Here is a 21,555-nt window from a genome sequence, read left to right as displayed (position 1 = left end):
ATTGTAAAGAATAATCAAATTAAGAAAGTGTTCAATACTGAAATAGAATTTTTATTTCCTTCTCTCAAAAAAGGACCCAATCTCTTTAGCTATTAATTATATTTCTGTAAACATAGTAACCCTCAGGAATTTCTATTTGCTTTGTATCTAATCTTCAAGCCTCACGGCACTCTCATCGAGAACAATGGCTTGCACACAGTTCTTAAATTCATTCCGGTTTCTTTCTTCCTTTTTTTTTTTTTTTTTTTTTTGTACTGAACATCAGCCAAACATTAAATTACCTTGGGAAATAAAAGGTAAAAAAACAAAAAAAAGCACAAAGATGGTATTTGGCCTCATTTTATGAAGACATTCGATCTTAGAGAAAGAGAGAAGAACATTTTTAGTGTGAGAAGCATGGGAACTGGAAAGTAGCAGAGAGCTTTTCAGACCAGTCTGTTTCTGTAAGTTTGTTTTCAGGTAACTATGCTTCCGTTTCTATGCAGGTGAGGTTGTAGGTCGGGTGTGTGTGTGTGTGTGTGTGTGTGTGTGCGTGTGTGTGTATAAATCCACACCCATTTTTAACCAGAAACGTCCAGAATACATTTCCAACAAGAGCACTGGCCAAGACAGGTAAGCAAGCAAAGTTTCCAGATTATTTTAATCTGTGGTCAAGCTTTGCTATATTTAAACAATCACTTTTTGCTATTTAAAAGTAAAGCTTTCAGAAAAGGGTGGGGTAAGTGAAATGAATTTGTATTTTTCTTCTTTTACCGAACTCAATTTCCTTTGCCGGTTTCATAGTTTTATCTCTATTTATATTAATGCTATTAGAATAAATTGACATCAACCACAAAAACGACTCTTTAAGAATTATTCTACAAGTAACAATAGCTCTTGTTTATATTTTTTAAAGTCTTGTTTTACTTTAAAATACAGGAAGTTGTAATATCAATTACTTATGTTAAATTACTTTTGAAAAATAAAATACTAGTGGCAGAAAATGCTAATTGATGAATGTTTATACAGTTTTTGACATATGGTTATGTGCCTCCCAAATGCATTTTAAGCTGCTGTAGGGCTGTAACCATGCCATATTCATTTGTGTTCCCCTAAGTAGCTTAAACTTGCAACCAACACTAAAGAACCCTCAACAATTCACACTATATTTTACTAAGGAAAGCATTATTTATTCAAAATCTACAATATACAAGTTGTATTGCTTTGTCACAGAATATATTTAATATCTATTTTATAATTTGTCAGTGTAAAACCAGAAAACCAAGATTTTTATTTTTTAATTAGAAAGTATTTTACAAGAATACATAAATACTTGAAATTTGAAAAGGAAAAATGGTTCCCACTTATCTGGAAACTTGGCAGCTTAAAGCAAAAAACGATGAAGTGCTTTTCCTTTTTTAAAATGCAGATTGTACCTGCTTGCCTCTGTACCTAACATACAAGTTTTTTCAAATGCTTCCTCCAGATTGACTTTTCTTAACTCTTCTTTATATCCAAGATCCCTGGAAGGATTTTAATGAAGTTTAGGACCCTCTTACCATGGAAAATGAACAGAGGCAGAGAAGATTTTGCACACAATTTCCGGGAATTTTGAGCCTTCTGTAGCTCATCCACAGGCCTCTAGAAGCCTGCTGGATCCAGGTCCTAGATGGTTGCCTCAGTTCCTTCACGGCACCAAGTTAACTGAGGCTGCCTACCCTGGGTTGGGCTTCGTGTTCCAGAGTCAACTGTCCCCATCCTCTACTAAAATTCACCCTTTCTTTGTTTCAGTCTTTAAATTACAAGATGACTGAGTCCTTAAGGTACAACATGACATTCTGAAATGTTTTATGGTTTAATAAGTTGTGGGAACTTAAATGGAAATCCTTATCAGGCACCACGGTAATTGTTTAACAGGGTTTTTTAATGCAGGGTGTGGGGAGGGGTCACAAGCAGGCAGGTGAGGCACAATCCTTTGAGGTCAAGAGTTTGAGGTCACCCTGGCCAACATGGTGAAACCCGGACTCTAATAAAAATGCAAAAATTATCCAGGTGTTAGTAGTGGGCACCTGAAGACCCAGCTACTTGTGAGGCTGAGGCAGAAGAATTGCTTGAACCCAGGAGGCAGAGGTTGCAGTGAGCGGGGATCTCACTGTTGCACTCCAGCCTGAGCAACAATAGTGAAATTCCATCCAAAAAAAAGAAAAGGAAAAAAGAAAGAATGAGAGAGAGAGAGGAAGGGAGGGAGGGAAGGAGGGAGGGTTTACTTGGGATTAGGGAGGAAAATAAAGTAAGGTTAACCTGGAGTGGTAACTATTTTCAATCCACAGAGGGGCTGTAATATATGCGCCACTGGGAAAGGGAAATAGTAGAATGGGAGGAAGGAGAAAATGTCTGGAGAAACCTAGAATCTATAAACTTCTTTACCAACAAATCGTTCTCGTCCATGACTACAGTTGCTATTTTAAAATGACTAGGGTATTACAACTGCCAAATGTTTTACCAATGCCAAAACATTGTGTCTTAACATATCTTTCCATTTTCCACAATGCCTACTACAATAAGCTATAGCAACATCTTTGTTTGAAAAGAATCACTAAAGAATCATTCACTAGCCATTTTAGCTAAGGAATTTCACTGTTTTGGTGAGGAATTCACTACGAAATAATATAAGTCAATTGGAAAGATATCTTAAAGGAACCTTAAATGTGAAGAATGTCTGTACATTTATTTTATATTTTGAGGTAAAGTTTCAAAACTTCATGTGCCAACCATTTTCAAATGAGTTTTATATGCTAATGCTGTAACTAAATATCTCACAAGTATTAAAGACCTCCTGTAATATATTTATCAGGTGGTTTATGACCAGATTAGACCCAACTTTGGACTTTAGTTTTTATCTTAACAGCACATTCAGTTAAGAACCAGTTTGAATTCTAGCTAACCAAGAGACAACGTAATCATGGCACGTCTACTCTTCTCTGTACATGTGCCTCATTTATAGTAATATGGCAGCACTTGATTTTTGTAAAGAGCTGTGTTATAAATGAGAGGCAAAAGTCTGAGTAATTGCTGAAGCATGAGAAAGGTAAAATCAATAAAGGAACTGAAGGACGAGAATCCTCCATATTCTATTTTTCCTCTAATTTCTATTTTAAGCAATATTTGTTCATGTCTAATCTTATCTTTGTATAGATTTAAAATGTTTTGACCTATTAGATACAGGAGAATCAAAAGGCAAGAATATTTCTGCATGCTAAAAGTCACTTTATAGTTTACAGGCCATTAAAAAACATAACCTAATTTGTGTTTCATCTTGGTGGTGTGAACGCTACACGGCAATTCAGAAGCAGGCTTTGTGTGCCCTGATCTATCTCCCTTTTAATTATACAACACTATGCCCAGGATACTCAGAACATGACTTATCACCAACTGAGCATCTATCGAGTTGATTAAGTATTTTTAAAACAAAAAGTGAATTAAAGTTCTATGTGTTTGGTTATACCATGTCAAACCAAAAACGCAGATCAGTCTGACATCACAGGATTCGTCCAGCTCTTAGCAAATATCTTCTAGTGATAGCTTGAAGTAACTCACTAGATTCTGAGAATTCCTTTCTGTCATCTAGCTTCTTCTGAGAGATTCTCTAGAAGACATGATGCTACACTCAGCTTCAGCTCTCTGCCTATTACTCATCACAGTTTCTTCCAACCTTGCCATTGCAATAAGAAAGGAAAAGAGGCCTCCTCAGACACTCTCAAGAGGTGCTGTAATCTTATTTTATTTTCTAAACTCAGTCACTTAAATTGCTTTTTAAAATATCCACTGTCTTCACTCATTGTCAAATTGTGAAGCAAAGTAAACTAACTGAATGATTTTTGTTGTGTGTGACTTCAAAATGAATTTTAACAGAAAGGATCAGTTTATTTTAGACAATGGATCAAATCAACCAGCAAACAATTACATAAATTTGCATTATCTTTAACTGAAATAATAAAGAATTGGCTTGCTGTCTGTAACTTTGGTAACCAAAGTCTTAGAAAATAATGATAGATTGCTATGTCATATTAGTGTCCTAAGAGCAATTTAAGATTTCTCAAAATTTCCCCAAATTCTCAGTTCTCTATTTCCCAGTCCTCCAAAATAAAAAATAATTTGGAATAACTTTATATAAGCCTACCCAGAAAACTATACTGTACCCCAAACCCTGAGAATCTGGGGTAACCAAGTCTTGCTATATTGACTCTGGAACACAGATGCAGTGGTTTTAGACATAATCAAGGATTGCCATTGGCTACATGTTTAGAAAACATTTTACTACTTACTGTTTTACTTTGTCCTAAGAAACAAATATACATTCAACTTTAAAAAAACATTTTATAAAAGAAAAAATTCTCAAAGTTGGTTTCTGTATCTCCAAGTAACAGAAGTAGGAACAGAATTCTTTGTCCCCACATAGCTATTCAAAATTAGCAGTATTACCACAGAGCACGGACCATTTGTTTGCTACACTCCACATTACCACTGCAAATAGTAGTCAAGTGCCTTGTAGTAATACTGCTAGTTTTGAATAACCATGTAGGAGTATACATATATCAGAGGTAGGAACAGAGTAATTGTATTATAGTATGTATAGAGTAAATATAGTATATATTTATATATAATTATATCTAATATCTTATGTAATAAATTATATTAAAATATATAATTATAAATATATATATGATTTCAAATTCTAAAACATTGACTTGCTTCCCAAGTACATTTCATTTCTTAAGAGATGTATTGAGTGCCAGCCAAGTGCTCATCAATGTTTACCTAAGCTAATTAATTCTACTTCAGTTTAACAAATACAAAAACTATATATATACAGAAAGTCAATATATTTTTGCAAAAGGAATGAATTAGAAAGTTGAAATGTTTTCCTAAACATAACTCTGTTTCTCTATATAGCATAATAGTTGTAAAACAATGAGCTCAGTAGCCTTAAAGTGCCAGAGATTCAACTAGTTATTGCCCTTAAACACTTTTCAGTTATTGCCCTTAAACACTTTTCAGGTCTGCATAAAGCAGCACTGCTATAACTATACAACAAGGCATCAATATTCTATGTGTTCACTTCTAAATAGTTATTTAAAACTCCTGCCGAATTTTATGAAAAATATATTACATTTGTATGCTCTATTTTAAACAACTTAAAAGTTCTGTTTTTTTAAACGATAAGGAACTAATTTAACACAGAAGATGACTAATGACTGTTACTGAGAATTGGTTTATATTTGGCAAAGTCTTTTGCCATCTATTGCTACATGTGAAACAAGTGAGAGAATGAGGCTCAGAATGAACGAAGATTAAAGGGAGGAGGAGTGGGAGGAGTTGGGATACAGTATATGAAGCTCCTTAGAGCGCAGAGCAGCATATGAAGCCTCTTAGAACACAGTGAAGTAGAAAAGGTAGTAAGGAGAAAAAGATAGATTAATCAGAAAAAGATAGTAGAAAGTTCAGGGAGAAAAAAATACACATACGGTGATCCAAAAAATCTCAACTTCCTTTGAATCAGAATTGCTGAGTTCCTAGTCCAGTGCCTGGCAGCTAGTAAGTACTTAAATACATGTTAGATAAATGAATGAAATATCAAAAGACAAGAAAACATAGCCAGAGATAGGGATAGAATTAGAGTAATAAGCAGAAGCCGTGAAGAGCATTTAAACTGTGTACCAGCTTTGACCTATTGTGATTATGAGACACAGTATATGACAAGTTATTATAATGCAATATGGCTTCCCTATAGGGCTATGGATATTTTTTATAATTGCTTAATGTGTATATTTCCACTGCTTTGTGGAGTAAGATATACAGCAGATGTTCCTTTACTGTTTGTGGAACCAAATTGAGCAGGAGCAGAGAATACAAAGTTTTCCTATTGCTAATGTTCTAGCATTAAATGATATTTGCAACAGAACAGGGAAAATTAAGCAGAGGCCTAGTCTCACTTGCTATTTTAGAATAACTTTTACTTAACGCAAAATGTGGTGTATAGATACAGCATGTGTTCAAGCAAAGCTGGAAAGAGAATCTTTCAGGATTATTACAGAGAGCAAGAGTTCCTGTTAAGATGTGGCATTAAACTAACAAGAGATGTTTTCCAATGTTAAGGTTTTAAATCAGGAAGAAAAAAAAAAAAAACACTGCTGGTGAGAATGTAAAATGATACAGCTACTTCAGAAAATAAGCTAGCAGCTCCTCAAAAAGCTAAATACAGAGTTACTGTAACCAAGACAAATGAAAACATATACCACTCAAAACCTTGTATATGTATGTTCACAGCAGCATGACTTGTAAAGAACAAAAAGTAGAAACAACCCAAATATCTATTAACTGATGAGCAGATAAATAAAATGTGGTATATCCATACAACAAAATAATATCTGAACCATAGAAAATGAATTAAATAATAGTACATGTTGCTATAGGGATGAACCTTAAAAAGGTTATGCTGAACGAAAAAAATTTAGTCACAAAAGCCTACATATTGTGTGATTCCATTTATATGAAATGTCCAGAATAAGCAAATCTATAGAGACAAAAAGTAGATTAGGGGTTTCTTAGGGCCGTGGCAGTTGAAGAAAATGGAGAGGAGGTGATAGCTACATGGTAGGGGGTTTCTTTCTGAAGACATGAAAATGTTCTAAAATTGATTGTGGTGATGGTTATACAAGTTTGTGGATATACTTTTAAAAAGTATACTGTTTTTTGTTTTTTGTTTTTGAGATAGAGTCTCACTCTGTCACACAGGCTGGAGTATGAGTGGCATGATCTCGGCTCACTGCAACCTCCGCCTTCTGGGTTTAAGCGATTCTTCTGCCTCAGCCACTCAAGTAGCTGGGACTACGGGCACACGCCACCATACCTATATAATTTTTGTATTTTTAGTAGAGACGGGGTTTCACCATGCTGGCCAGGCTGGTCTCAAACTCCTGACATTAGGTATTCTGTCTGCCTCGGCCTCCCAAAGTGCTGGGATTACAGGCATGAGCCACCACGCCTGGCTAAAAGTATACATTTTCAATAGGAATTTGTATTGGTATATGAATTTATTTCAATAAAACTGTCACCAGAAAACAAACATGCAAAACAAACAAGCAGAAATCATAGAATCATATTTATCTTGCTTTCTAATTATCCATGATATTAAACCCAGAAACTGTGGTCTGACAACATTTGAAAGATGTAAGAAAATCTGGGCCCAAACTGACCTTCAAATAATTCTAATTTTCACATTAATTCAATCTTTCTCATTCATAGACTGAGGAATTTCCTGAAAATACACAGTAATGTTTTTTGAGGTTCTGTGTATTCTTCTCCTTGATGATCTTATTCTTTAATTTCTAATGTACATTCCCAACTACTCATACCATTTCTTTAAGGCTAATGGGTTCTCTCAATATTCATTGCTTTCTGTTTTTTCTCTCCATTCTTTTGGGTGTTTCCAAAACACATGTGCTTTATTATATCTCTCTGCCATGAAATTCCCACACTAGAATTTTTTCCAAGTCAAAATTCAAAGCAAAATTTGGAATTCTCTTATTTCACAATGTATACTCACTTAGAATAAGGTCAGAATCTCTTGGGACTTAAAATACGAGGGCATTGTACAGACCAAAGTATTCCTAATAATATTACAAAGTATGCAAAGATTAACCATTACTTTCCAAACATTCTGAAAGCCAGAGCTTTTACATTATCCGAAGATCTCCTTTCAATCAGCTCTAGTCATAACAACATTTATTAAGCACTTACTGCGTTCAAGGCCATGGGCCTCAAGGTTTGAAATACAGTAGCAAAACCTCAATACTACAATCTAAAGGGAAACCACCTCCATATCTAGTGAAAATTGTGTGTCCTCTGCACCATATGTCAGCCAACAGCTTGACGGCTTAGTTACAATCTGTAGGTAGATATCTGCTTTTTAGATAACCATTTCAGGGCTCTTCTGTTGTTCTTGGTTACTGCATTGATTTCTCTCTTCTATTTAGGTTGGGGAGATGACATCACTTGGGTACAAACTTATGAAGAAGGTCTCTTTTATGCTCAAAAAAGGTAACATCCCTTCTCAGCTCATGTTTTCCTTTTATTTGTAGTAGATTCATAATAATTATACATATTTATGGGATATAGGGTGATATGCTGATACATGAACACAATGTATAATAATCAAATCAGGATAATTAGTATATGCATCACTTCAAAAATATCACTTCTTACTGATGGGAACACTCAAAAATCCTGTCTTCTAGCTTTTTAAAAGTATACAATAAACTATTGTTGAGTATATGTACCTATAGTGCAATAAAATACTGCTAGAACTTATTCCTCCCATCTAGTTGTATTTTTGTATCTATTCCTCAACCTTTCCTTAACCTTCCTGCTCCCAACTCTTCCCAGCTTCTAATAACCACAGTTCTACTGCTATGAACTCAACTTTTTTTTTAGCTACCCTATATGAGTGAGAATATGTGGTATTTATCTTTCTATTTCTGACTTATTTCACCTAACATGTCCTCTAGGCTCATTCATGCTGCTGTGAATGAGAGGATTTCATTACTTTTTGCAGCTGGGTAGTATTCCCCTGTGTATATGTAACACTTTTTCTTTATTTATCCATCCATTGATGGACATTTAGGTTGATCCTATATCTTGGCTATTGTGAATAGTGAGTCAATAAACATGGAGATACAGGTATCTCTCTGATATACTGATTTTTTAAATAAATACTCAGTGGTAGGGAAGCTGGATCATATAGTAGTAGTTATATGTTTAGTTTTCTGAGACTCCTCTATATATATATTCCATAATGGCTGTACTAATTTACATTCCCATCAACAGTGTATAAGAATTCCCTTTTCTCTGCATCCTTACCAGCATTTGTTGTTTTGTTTTGTTTTGCTTTTGTCTTTTTGATAATGCCAATTCTAACTGTGGTGATATAATATCTCATTGTGGTTTTGGTCTGCCTTTTTTGATGATGAGATTAGAGATTGAGAAGTTCTTCATATACTTGGCCATTTATGTGTCTTCTTTTGAGAAATGTCTATTCAGACGTTTTGCCCCTTTTAAAATCATCTCATTTGGGGATTTTGTTGTTATTGAGTTGTTTGAGTTGCTTGTATATTCTAAATATTAGGCCCTTGTCAAATGAACAGTTTGCAAATAATTTCTCCCATTCTACAAGTTGTCCCCTTACCCTTTTGTTTCCTTGGCTGTTCAGAAGCTTCTCAGGTGATATAGTCCCATTTGTCTATTTTTGTTTTTGTTGCCTGCACTTTTGAAATCTTACTCATACAATTTTTGCTGGGAACAATGTCCTAAACGGCTTCCCTTATATTGTCTTCTAGGAGTTTTATACTTTAAGGTCTTACATTTAAGTCTTTAGTCCATTTTTAATTAATTTTTGTATATGGTGAAAGATAGGAGTCTAGTTTCATTCTTCTACATATAGATATCCCAGTTTTCCAGCACCATTTATTGAAAAGGGTGTCCTTTCCCCAATGCATGTTCTTGGTACCTTTGCAAAAAAATCAGCTGACTTTAAATACGTGGATTTATTTGTGGGTTCTCTATTCCATTGGTCTAGCTGTCTGTTTTTATACCAATACCACACTGTTTTTGGTCACCATAGCTTTGTAGTATATTTTGAAGTCAGGCAGTATGTTCCCTGTAGTTTTGCTCTTTTCACTCAGTATTGCTTTGACTATTTGGAGTCTGTTGTGGTTCTATACAAATTTTAAGATATTTTCTTTCTGTTTCTGTGAAAAATGTCATTGGTATTTTGATAGAGATTGCACTGAATCTGTAGATCGTTTTCAGTAGTATGGTCATTTTAGCAAAATTCATTCTTCCAATCCATGGCATGGGATGTCTTTCCATTTTTTGGTGTTCTCTTCAATTTCTTTCTTCAATGTTTTACCATTTTTATTGTAGAGATGCTTCACCTCCTTGGTTAATATATTCCCGTTTGTGTCTGTGTGTGTGTGTGTGTGTGTGTGTGTGTGTGTGTGTGTGTGTGACTTTCATTTATTTGTTGTTTTTTTGAGATGGAGTGTCACTCAGTCTCCTAGGCTGGAGTGCAGTGGCATAATCTCAGCTCACTGCAACCTCCGCCTTTCAGGTTCCAGCAATTCTCCTGCCTCAGCTCCCTGAGCAGTTGGGATTACAGGCACATATTACCACACCCAGCTAATTTTTTATTATTGGTAGAAACAGGGTTTTACCATGTTGGCCAGGCTGGTCTCAAACTCCTGATCTCAGGTGATCTGCCCACCTTGGCCTCTCAAAGTGCCGGGGTTGTAGGCATTAGTCACCATACCCAGCCTTTTTTGTGGTTATTGTAAATGGCATTGCTTTCTTGTTTCTTTTTTTTTCCCCCCCGGCTAGTTTGTTATCGTCCTATAGAAAAGCTGCTGGTTTTATGTGTTGATTTTGTATCCTCTACTCTGTTAATTTTAACAGATCATATAGATAGCTCATAGAAGATTCAAAAACTGACATTTTAGTGTTTAAAAAGATGCCACAAGTATTTGCTCTGCTATTGTATGCCTCTGTATGACTAATAGTTGCTATTAGAAAGCATCTTATAAACAAAGTTTAAATACCTCTGTATTCATGCATTTATTACTCCATCAGTATGTTGTAGAGACAAAGCGGTATTATTTTATAGACATCATACAAGCTTAAACAGAAAATTGGTTTAGGGCAGCAGTTCTAAGACCTGTTTGAATATCAGAACAATTTGAGTAGCTTTTTTAAAAATCCAAATTTATAATTAATAAGTCAAGTATTCCTTGGGTGTCCAGTGCTATATGCTAGACACTTCTCTAGGCTCAATGATCAAGTATGACACAATTTTTATTCTTAAAGACCTATTAAGTATTTGGAAATGAAGCTGAAAAACATATTACAAAAGCTCCTCAAGAGTTAATAAAATAGCTAAAGAACATTCTATTGCAATACTCATTAAAGATGAAGATTCCAGATTAACTATTGTTTCCATATCAAACAAGCATTACAAAAGAAAGAAGTCTACAGAAGAATCTCACTTCCAAATATCAGTGTAACACATCAACAACATATTAGTAAGAAGCACCAGTAGAACTTTAAAAATTACACCCTGATAAATTGAGGTTTATTCTGGGAATGTCAGGGTGGTTTAGGATTAAGAAATGTATTAGTCAAAATAATTTAATATTTATAAGGAAACAATCCATTCAAGTATCTCTCATCTCCATAAAATTCTGAAAAGGCATTAAACAGAATGAAACATCCATATCTCAATTTTTGAGACCCTGCATTTGAGAATATTAATTTATTTAAATTAATCTTAACAAAGAAACAGCATTCCAACAGTAGCAGCAACAACAAAAAACCAACATTATGCTTACTGGGAAAACAAATAGAAGTGTCCCATTAAAGTGTGGATAAGACAAGTATGTCTACAATCACAGCAATTTCTAACATTTTTCTAGAGGTACTAACTAATGCAATTAGATGAGAAAAAGGTAGAAAAACACAGAAAGGAAAAGTTAAAACTATCTTTATTTTCCGATGATGATTTATATACATGAAAAACTGAAAAGAATTTAAAATATTTAGAATAACAAAAATTCTGTTGAATTAGATGAGAATAAGTTAATATTTAAAAATTGATTGCATTTATATATAGAAAATTGCATTCCAAAAAACTTGTAAAATACCTCATTTACAATGACAAATATGAAAATACCCCAGAATAAACTTGACAGAAGATGTGTAAGATCTATATGAACCTTAATACACTAAAAAGAAAAAATATTTGGCAAAGCATATTGTATTCTTGGATAGAAAGACTTAACATCATAAAAATGCCCATTATCTCTATACTTTAAAAACTTTTTAAGGTGATCACAATAAATCATGATAAAAAATTTTTTAAAGATAATTCTAAAATTGAAATGAAAAATTAGACATGAGTAGTTAGGATAGTTAGGAACATTCTGAAAACAGAGCAATGGAGATTAAGACTTAATCATTATTAAATACTGTATAAAGCTATAATAAACATTATGTCACTAGTAAATAAATAAAATGTAATAAAAGTAAGTAAATAAATAATTAAAACTTTGCAAATGGATTAGGATCTCCAAACAAAACACATAGAGGGACTCAATGTATTAAAAAACAGTTTCCCCGGCCCTACAAAAACAAAAACTCACAAGACCCAAGTATAGGCTCAAGCAATCCTCCTGCCTCAGCCTCCCAAGTAGCCACCACAACAGCTAATATCTCTATTTTTGGTAGAGACAGGGTTTCACCATATTGCCCAGGCTAGTCTCAAACTCCTAAATTCAAGAGATCCTCCTGCCTCAGCCTCCCAAAGTGCTGGGATTACAGGCATGAGCCACTGTGCCAGGCCTCACTTCGCCTTAAAGGATGTTTATCAACTGCAATTGAAAGGATCAAAAAATACATTCTATATAAATGGAAACAAAACAAACAAAAAAGGTAGCTACACTTACATCAGATAAAATAGACTAAGTCAAAAAATGTAGAGAGACACAAAGAAAGTCATTAAATAATAAGAAAGGTATTAATTTACCAAGAAGATACAATTATAAATATATTTTCATCCAACATTACAGTACCTAAATACATAAAGCAGATATTAATAGATCTGAAAAGAGGAATAGATTACAATACACTAATTGTAAAGGACTTCAGTACTCTACTTTCAACAATGAACAGATCATCCAAAAAAGTCAATAAGGAAACATTGGACTTAAACGACACTTTAGACCAAATGGACCTAACAAACATATACAGAGCATTTAATCAAACAGCAAGAGAAGATACATTCTCAGTGGCATAGGGATTCTTTTTTAGAACAGATCACATGACAGACCACAAAACAAGTCTAACAAACTTAAGAAGATTGAAATTATGTCAAGTATCTTTTCTGACCGTCATGAGATGAATCGATAAAATATGGTATATGTACACAATAAAATACTATTTAGCTATTGAAAAGAAGAAAATCCTGAAAAACTATACAAAGAGCCTATTTCCTTTGATTCTCACAATCCACTTAAAATCAAAGCAGTGTTTTAAAAAATCATTCTATATACCCAGACGTTGGTCTAGGCAATGAATTTTTGGATATGACCTCAAAAATATGGGAAACAAAAGCAAAAATAGACAAGTGAGATTACATCAAACTCAAAAGCTTCTGTACGGCAAAGAAGACATTAACAAAATGAAGAAATCACCAACAGAATGGAAGAAAATATGTGCAAGCCATGTATCTGAAAAGAGACAAGTATTCAAAACATACGAGGAACTCAAGCAACTCAACAAAACACAAATAAAATTGGTGTTTTAAAAATGGACATAAGACCTGAATAGACATTTTTTAAAAGAAGAGATATAAAAGGGCAACAGGTAGATGAAAACAATCCTTAACATCACTAATCATCAGGGAAACGCAAATTAATACTACAGTGAAATATCGCCTTGCTCCTTTTAGAAAGATTGTTATCAAAAAGATAATTTTAAATCAGGAATAGGGGACACAGATTAGGTAATAGTGTCCGAGAGAAGTTGGGAGCCATCTGAGAAAAACATAAATTTTCATCCCAATCTCACGTTCATACAAAAATAAATTAGAAAGATATAATCATAAAAATTAAAACATTAAGCACTAGAAGATTCTACTGTAACATTTTATTTATTTAAATGCTTGGGGAGAGCCAAGATTATAGTGAGGCAAGAAAGATACCTGGGGTTCAAAAATAAAGTCCCGAATTTTTCTACTCTAGATGCTCCCCCGGCCTCACCATAGTCCTATCTGTTAGACTTGAGCATAGCCAAAGAAAAGGAAAAGAGAAAAGAAAAAGCCTAAAAGAAATGACTAATATTTTCAATTATATGGAATTTTCTACAGAACCAAAAACTTAGAATGAACAAAGGAAAAATATTTTTATATATTTTTTTCTTTTTTATTGTACTTTAGGTTCTGGGATACATGTCCAGATCACGCAGGATTGTTGCACAAGCACGTACACAGCAAGGTGGTTTGCTGCCTCTGTCCCCGTCACCTGTATCTGACATTTCTCCCCACGTTATCCCTCCCCAACCTCTGTAGCACATATTACAAGGGTGACTTCCTCTAATATGCAATGTGCTCCTATACATTAATAAGAAAAAGGTAAACAAGTAAACAGAAAAAAAATGAGCAAAGAGCATGAAAGTTCACAGAATAGAAAAATAAGTAACTCAAACATGTAAGATTGACTATTTTTTATAAGAAAGAAAAACCACATTAATTTCCCTTTTTTCACCTATTGGATTAAAAAAATTAATAACTAGCTTTAGTGAGAATAGAGAAAATAATTACTGCTCACAATACCAGAGAGAATATGAATTGGTATGGCTTCTATGGAGAGTATATATCAGAATTATAAATGCACACACTCTTTGTGTGTATTTCCAGAAATTCTACTTCTGGAATTGTATTCAGAAACATACCCATCTATGTGCAAATCATTAAAAAAAAAAAAAAAACAGTATGATCTCTCATTTCAGGAATGTGGTATCTTCAGGGACAGTTACCTGCTTTTTAAAAGAGGTGAATTATAGTTTAATGTACTGCAAGTCCTATACTATGGGTGGGAAATATTATAGTTTATAATGCCACGAATTGTCTCAAACCAAAGGTATCTTCCACAAAGGTAACAGACTGGGTTGACCCATCATTCGATTATTTTCTAGGGTGTAGAGGCATCGCTATTACTACTGCCACCTCATTAGATGTGAATAACTCAAGTCATAGAAGGAAAAATGGGCCTTCCACATTAGAAAGTAACAGATTGCCAGCTAGAAAAAGAGGAAATCTATCTTCCTTAGAACAGATTTACAGTTTAGAAAATTCAAAAGAATATCTGTCTGAAAATGAACCACGGGTGGATAAATATAAACCAGAAACTCAGCATGAACATGCTGTGTATTTAATTTTTTTTTAAAAAAAAAGGAAGTTTTTGAAACCTAGTTAAAAGCTCAAGTCTTAAAAAGGCAACCAAAACAGGATGGATCTATTTTATTAATAACAGCTCCTCCTGGATGTGGCAAGACAATGATCATAAAAAAGCTATCAAAGGAGCATGGTATTCAAGTACAAGAGTGAATTAATCCAGTTTTACCAGACTTCCAAAAAGGTGATTTCAAGGAAAAGTTTAATACTGAATCAAGCTTCCATATGTTTCCCTATCAGTCTCAGATCGCAGTTTTCAAAGAGTTTCCACTAAGAGCAACAAAGTATAACAAGTTACAAATGCTTGGAGATGATCTCAGAACTGATAAGAAGATAATTCTAGTTGAAGATTTGCCTAACCAGTTTTATTGGAATTCTCATACTTTCCACGAAGTTCTAAGGAAGTATGTGAAGATTGGTTAATGTCCTCTTATATTTATGATCTCTGACCGTCTCAATCGAGATAATAATCAAAGGTTATTGTTTCCCAGAGAAATTCAGGAGGAACAATCTATCTCAAATATTAGTTTCAACACCGTGACACAAACAATTACGATTAAATGTCTTAATCCAATAGTGACTACAGAAGCTAACAAGAATGGAGGAAAAATTACTGTCCCTGACAAAACTTCTCTAGAGTTGCTCTGTCAAGGATGTTCTGGTGACATCAGAAGTGCAGTAACAGCCTCCAGTTTTCTTCTTCAATAGGAGAAAACAACGCATGGCCAAGTAAAAAAGCAATGTCTTTAAAGTCAGATGCTGTGCTGTCAAAATCCAAATGAAGAGGAAAACCTTAGGGTTTTTGAAAATCAAGAGGTCCAAGCTCTTGGTGGCAAAGATGTTTCCCTGTTTATCTTCAGAGCTTTGGGGAAAATTCTAACTGTAAAAGAGCCTCTTTAACAGAATTATACTCACATCAGTTGCCCTCTCATTTATCAAAATATGAATGGGATATATTGCTTGTTGAACCTGAGGATGTAGTAGTAAAGTTACACACGCCAGGAGAATTATCTAATTTATATCTTCACCCAAACTATGTAGATTTCTTTGTGGAAATTGATGATATCGTGAGAGCCAGTGAATTTCTAAGTTTTGCAGATATCCTCAGTGGTGACTGCAATACACGCTCTTTACTCAGGGAATATAGCACAACTATAGACACGAGAGGGGTGATACATTCCAACCAAGTCCGAGGATATAATCATTGCCAAGGAGGAGGATCAAGTGTTTGACTCTTGCACAAACCCCACTGGTTTCTAATAAATAAAAAGTATTGGGAAAATTCCCTGGCAGCAAAAGCACTTTTTCCTAACTTCTGTCTACCAGCTTTATGCCTCCAAACTCCGCTACTGCCGTACTGACTACTAATGATTCCATTGAGAAATCAAGCTCAGATTTCTTTTATCTAAAATATTGGAAGGCTCCCTCTGAAGTGACACTTTGGAAGATTGAAAATGGAAGCCCTGACTGACAGGGAACATGGAATGATAGACCCTGTCAGTGGAGATGAGGCCCAACTTAATGAAGGACATTTAAGCCCAGCTTCATGCAGTGGTATCTCTGGGTGAAATCTACTCAAGCCGCTGAGCTGGAAACCTGGTCTCCTCCTTTGAGTCAGAACAGTGCTAGTGAACTGTCTGCCGGCCATCCTCAGCCCTTTTCAGCCCAAGGAGACGTGGAAGAAAACATAATAATAGCAGACCATGAGAGTGATAAATATATATACATATTCACATAGATTTCAGTTATATACCTGAAAACCTCTGGGAGAAAACATAAGAAAAAGTAATACAGCATACTTACAGAAGTCAGTAGGAGGAGGAAGAATTTTTATCTTTTAAAATTTTTTGTGGTTAAACTCAAAATGACCCCCCAAAAATGTATTAAATAGGGAACTCCCACTCAGGTTGTTTGTACATTCTGCAATGTGCAAGAATGAAAGAATGTGAACGTAGCCTAATATTAATAATTTTTGTAAAAGCTTTTTTAAAAACTAAATTAAAAATCTGTTACTTTCCTGAAATCTCATACTAGGTGTTCATTGGAAACAAATACATTTTTCATAATACCCCTTTATCTCCGGATACAGAATTGATTTTTTTCTAACTGCAGTATAGTGTACATAAGAATTACCTGATAAGCTTATTAAGCTACAGATTCCTGAAATCCCCCCTCACCCCAGAGATTGTGACTGCATGGGTCTGGGATGGGGTCTTTGGTTGGTTGTTTGTTTGAGACTGAGTCGCGCTCTGTCACCCAGGTTGGAGAGCAGTGGCGTGATCTCGGCTCACTGCAGCCTTGCCTCCTGGGTTCAAGCTCTTCTCATGTCTCAGCCTCCAGAGCAGCTAAGACTATGGGCTCACACCATCATGCCCAGCTAATTTTGGAATGGAGCCTTTGAATGTAAGTTTCTAATAAGCTACCTAGTGATACTGACACTATCACTTCTGGGGCCACAAATAGAGTAACACTGCTATTGACTACAGTGCTATGATTTGTAAATCTGAGATTATTACTGCAAGTCTTATTGAAACTAATAAAACTTTCAATTTAACTCCTCTCTATGTTTTGACTCAAAGTTAATCATGTGACTTAATTCCACACTTTCTTTTTTTAGTAAGAAGCCATTAATGGTTATTCATCACCTGGAGGATTGTCAATACTCCCAAGGTAATTTTAGCTCCTGAGATTTTATTATAATACATAGTATATCCAATATAAAATAAGAAAAATGACCTGGTAATAATAGCTATGAAGGCACTCAGCAAATCCCATTAAAAAAAAAAAAAAAAAAAAAAGATGACTGCCAGAGTGCCAGCATTTTACTAAAGTACTTCAAGATCACAATGATTGCTACCAATCTACTGAATATTTCTCTTATATCCCCTTAGGAATTAGATATTCCTCTTCTTTCCACAAAAAGAAAGGGTGGAGAAACACTGAAAAAAAGTTGTTGCCTTAACCAATGAGTCAGTGAGTTACATAAAATTATAAAATTAGTGTCTTCACTGTGATTATCCTTTGATGTCTCTTTGAACAGACTGTCCCTCACTGCTTTCCAGTGAGGGACCAAGTAGCAATACACTAGTGAACTATTAATATTTACACCTGAGTTGTATACACAAACAAATGCTGAATATTAGCTTTATTTTGCTATGCTATATTAAAGATGTCTTGATCCTTCAAACTAACTGGTAATTTTTTTTTTCCCTACAGGACTAAAAAGAGTATTTGCCCAAAATGAAGAAATACAAGAAATGGCTCAGAATAAGTTCATCATGCTAAACCTTATGGTACATGAACTTTCTATTTTCTTAATATTATCATTTAAAGGAAAATTGAAACCTTTTTTTTCTCCTTTTAAAGCACAAAGAGCTATATGTTAGTTAATACAGAAAGTTATATAGAATTATAAAAGGCCAAAATATAGAATTTACCGACAATCGAGTTCACACAAAATCATCTTGAAATTAACTATTAAAAACAAACGAATCGCCGGGCACGGTGGCTCAAGCCTGTAATCCCAGCACTTTGGGAGGCCGAGGCGGGTGGATCACAAGGTCGAGAGATCGAGACCATCCTGGTCAACATGGTGAAACCCCGTCTCTACTAAAAATACAAAAAACTAGCTGGGCGTGGTGGCACGTGCCTGTAATCCCAGCTACTCAGGAGGCTGAGGCAGGAGAATTGCCTGAGCCCAGGAGGCGGAGGTTGCGGTGAGCCGAGATCGCGCCATTGCACTCCAGCCTGGGTAACAAGAGCGAAACTCCGTCTCAAAAAAAAAAAAAAAAAAAAAAAAAAAAAACAAAAACAAACGAATCTAATAACATTTTTTTTTCTTTTCCTGCTAGCATGAGACCACTGATAAGAATTTATCACCCGATGGGCAATATGTACCTAGAATCATGTTTGTAGGTATGTAGGTGATCTCATTTCATCAGATCTATAAAATTAGTAGAAATCAGCATTCTTGCTTTTATTTTTAAATGCTAGCATAAGTACTATTCTTTTTAAAGAGAAGTCGTTTCTAATCTAATCATTATCAACTCTGGTTGGCTCTACAATCAAAATCCACTATATCTGTAATTTGAAAATTTTGAATATTTTTTCAAAGCATGTATGCTATTAAATCTGTATCCCAATGTATTTCAGTACAGTGCTTCAGACTAGATTGACAGAGATCTATGACACACTAAAAGGAGAAATCAGGATAATGCCTCAAGAACTGACATGTATGAAAACTAATTTTGCTTATAAATTTACTTGACATTCATTTTAGATTAAGAAACAAAAATGATTTTAAGAACATTTTATGGATGCAACCGGAGGTCATTATCCTAAGTAAATTAACACAGAAACAGAAAACCAAATACTGCATGTTCTCACTTATAAATAGGAGCTAAACACTGTTTACACATGAACACAGAGAGGGGAAAAATAGGCAATGGGAACTCCACAACAGGGGAAGAAGGGAGGGGTCCAAGGGTTGAAAAACTATTGGGTACTATGTTCACTACTTGGGTGTCGGGTTCCACGGAAGCCCAGACTTCAGCATCACACAATGTATCTATGTAACCAACTTGCATACATAACCCCCAAATATAAAATAAAATTTTTAAAAGAGTAAAAAAAGAATATGCTAAATTATGCTTTAGTGACTTGTTTTTTTCTTGACAGACCCTTCTTTAACAGTCAGGGCTGATATAACTGGAAGATACTCTAACAGATTGTATACATATGAGCCTCAGGACTTACCCCTATGTAAGTATTCACAAATGACCTGAAACAGTGGTCATTGCTGACTCTTGTTTGTTAGGGGCCAGTGACGCCCTCCATCAGTGCTTCTCCGCAAACTGCCATCTACAAGCCAGAATCATTGAGGCTAGTGGTGGTGTTTAAAATGCCAACTGCTGGCCAGGTGCGGTGGCTCACGCCTATAATCCCAGCACTCGGAGCCCGAGGCGGGCGGATCACGAGGTCAAGAGATTGAGACCATCCTGGTCAACGTGGTGAAACCCCGTCTCCACTAAAAATACAAAAAAATTAACTGGGCATGGTGGTGTGCGCTTGTAGTCCCAGCTACTCGAGAGGCTGAGGCAGGAGAATTGCTTGAACCCAGGAGGCAGAGGATGCGGTGAGCTGATACCGCACCATTGCACTCCAGCCTGGGTAACAAGAGTGAAACTCTGTCTCAAAAAACAAACAAGCAAAAAAAAAAAAAAAAATGCCAACTTCTAGCTCTTACCAAAATCAGACTTTTGGGGCTACCTGAGAATCTATTTTAACAAGGATGCCTAAGGGGTTTTATGATTTCTAAATTCTGAGACCACTGAAAAGAATATAGTACACATTAAAATGACACAAACTTGAGACAGCCCATTCTCCTAGTATCAAGTATCTCGTGATTTCCTCAAATGATGATAATAGTAAAATCATTTCATCTTTCTTTAATGCCTATAAGCAAGGAGTTACAATCTTACTTAGGACTTTAATCCCCCTTTTTTTTTTTTTTTTTTTTTAGAGACAGGATCTTGATATGTTGCCCAGGCTGGTCTCAAACTCTCAAACTCCTGGCCTCAAGTGATCCCCCTGCCTCAGCTGCCCGAAATGCTGGGATTATAAGCATGACCTACCAAGCCTGTCCAAATCTATTTTTTACAATATTTTCAACTATATTTAATAAGATAACTGTGCCTTTAAGATCTAGCAATACTAATACAAAATGATCCATTTAAGAAAAAGACATACTACTCAAAACACCACTGATAAAATCGTTCAACATAAAGATGACCAACCAGCTCTCAATGGTCTAATTCCTAAATTCACATATACACCTTTAGCATATTCTTTAATGTCAGAGATGAATTGCTGTGTTTTCTAAGCTATTAATGCAAATGGGTTAATTTCAGATTCTAGAGTTGTTAGATCATAGCATTTGTACTTTCATTTATTAATATCCTAATATATATTAACTTTTATTTCAGTGATAGACAACATGAAGAAAGCATTAAGACTTATTCAAACAGAGTTATAAGGGATGACGGAAAAATGCCTTCCCTTCAAAGAAGTCAAATTTCAGGGAGAAAACCTCTGGAACATTGACAAATGCTAAATGTGCAAGTATAGAGATTTTGTAATATTACTCTTTAGTTTTTTTAATGTGTTTGCAATAGTCTTATTACAATAAATGTTTTTTTTAAATCTGAGAATGACAATATAGTTTTATTTCTGCCTCATCAGTAGTAAGAGGTGCCTACACTGTTTGTCTCTATTTCTTCACCTCTCCTTCACTCCACCAACCAATCTAATTTTTAAATTTCTGAACTTTTGTTTTTGTAGAGATGCAGTCTTATTTTCTTGCCCAAGCTGGTCTCAAACTCCTGGGCTCAAGCAGTCCTCCAACGCTGGCCTGCCAGAGTGCTGAGATTATAGGCCTGAGCTGCTACACCTGGTTCAACCACCAGCTATGTAATTTTAATTCTGTCTCCTCCGCTGTATCATACCTGCTAGCGCAGGTC

At 35.0% G+C, this 21,555-nt stretch overlaps 1 protein-coding gene and 1 pseudogene across 2 annotated transcripts; both read left to right on the top strand.

Moving 5' to 3' along the window:
* The first annotated feature begins 338 nt into the window (after positions 1-338).
* AGR3 (anterior gradient 3, protein disulphide isomerase family member) lies at positions 339-21,246 on the top strand. Of its 2 annotated transcripts, none has more exons than XM_010349339.3 (8): positions 339-443; positions 3,608-3,743; positions 8,016-8,079; positions 17,655-17,707; positions 18,254-18,330; positions 18,889-18,952; positions 19,715-19,798; positions 21,022-21,246. In XM_010349339.3, the coding sequence occupies exons 2-8, from the start codon at positions 3,635-3,637 to the stop codon at positions 21,069-21,071; spliced, it is 501 nt and encodes a 166-aa protein (XP_010347641.1). In that variant the 5' UTR covers positions 339-443; positions 3,608-3,634; the 3' UTR covers positions 21,072-21,246. The 2 variants fall into 2 exon arrangements, with proteins under 2 accessions (XP_010347641.1, XP_003938725.1); XM_003938676.4 differs by lacking the exon at positions 339-443 and adding an exon at positions 538-612.
* LOC104652976 (cell cycle checkpoint protein RAD17 pseudogene) lies at positions 14,187-17,643 on the top strand (annotated as a pseudogene).
* Positions 21,247-21,555: the final 309 nt, after the last annotated feature.

The sequence above is a fragment of the Saimiri boliviensis genome, chromosome 10 (assembly GCF_048565385.1).
Source record: "Saimiri boliviensis isolate mSaiBol1 chromosome 10, mSaiBol1.pri, whole genome shotgun sequence".
Taxonomy (NCBI): domain Eukaryota; kingdom Metazoa; phylum Chordata; class Mammalia; order Primates; family Cebidae; genus Saimiri; species Saimiri boliviensis.
Note: the sequence above shows the minus strand (reverse complement) of the source record. Positions and strands in the feature narration are given on the sequence as shown.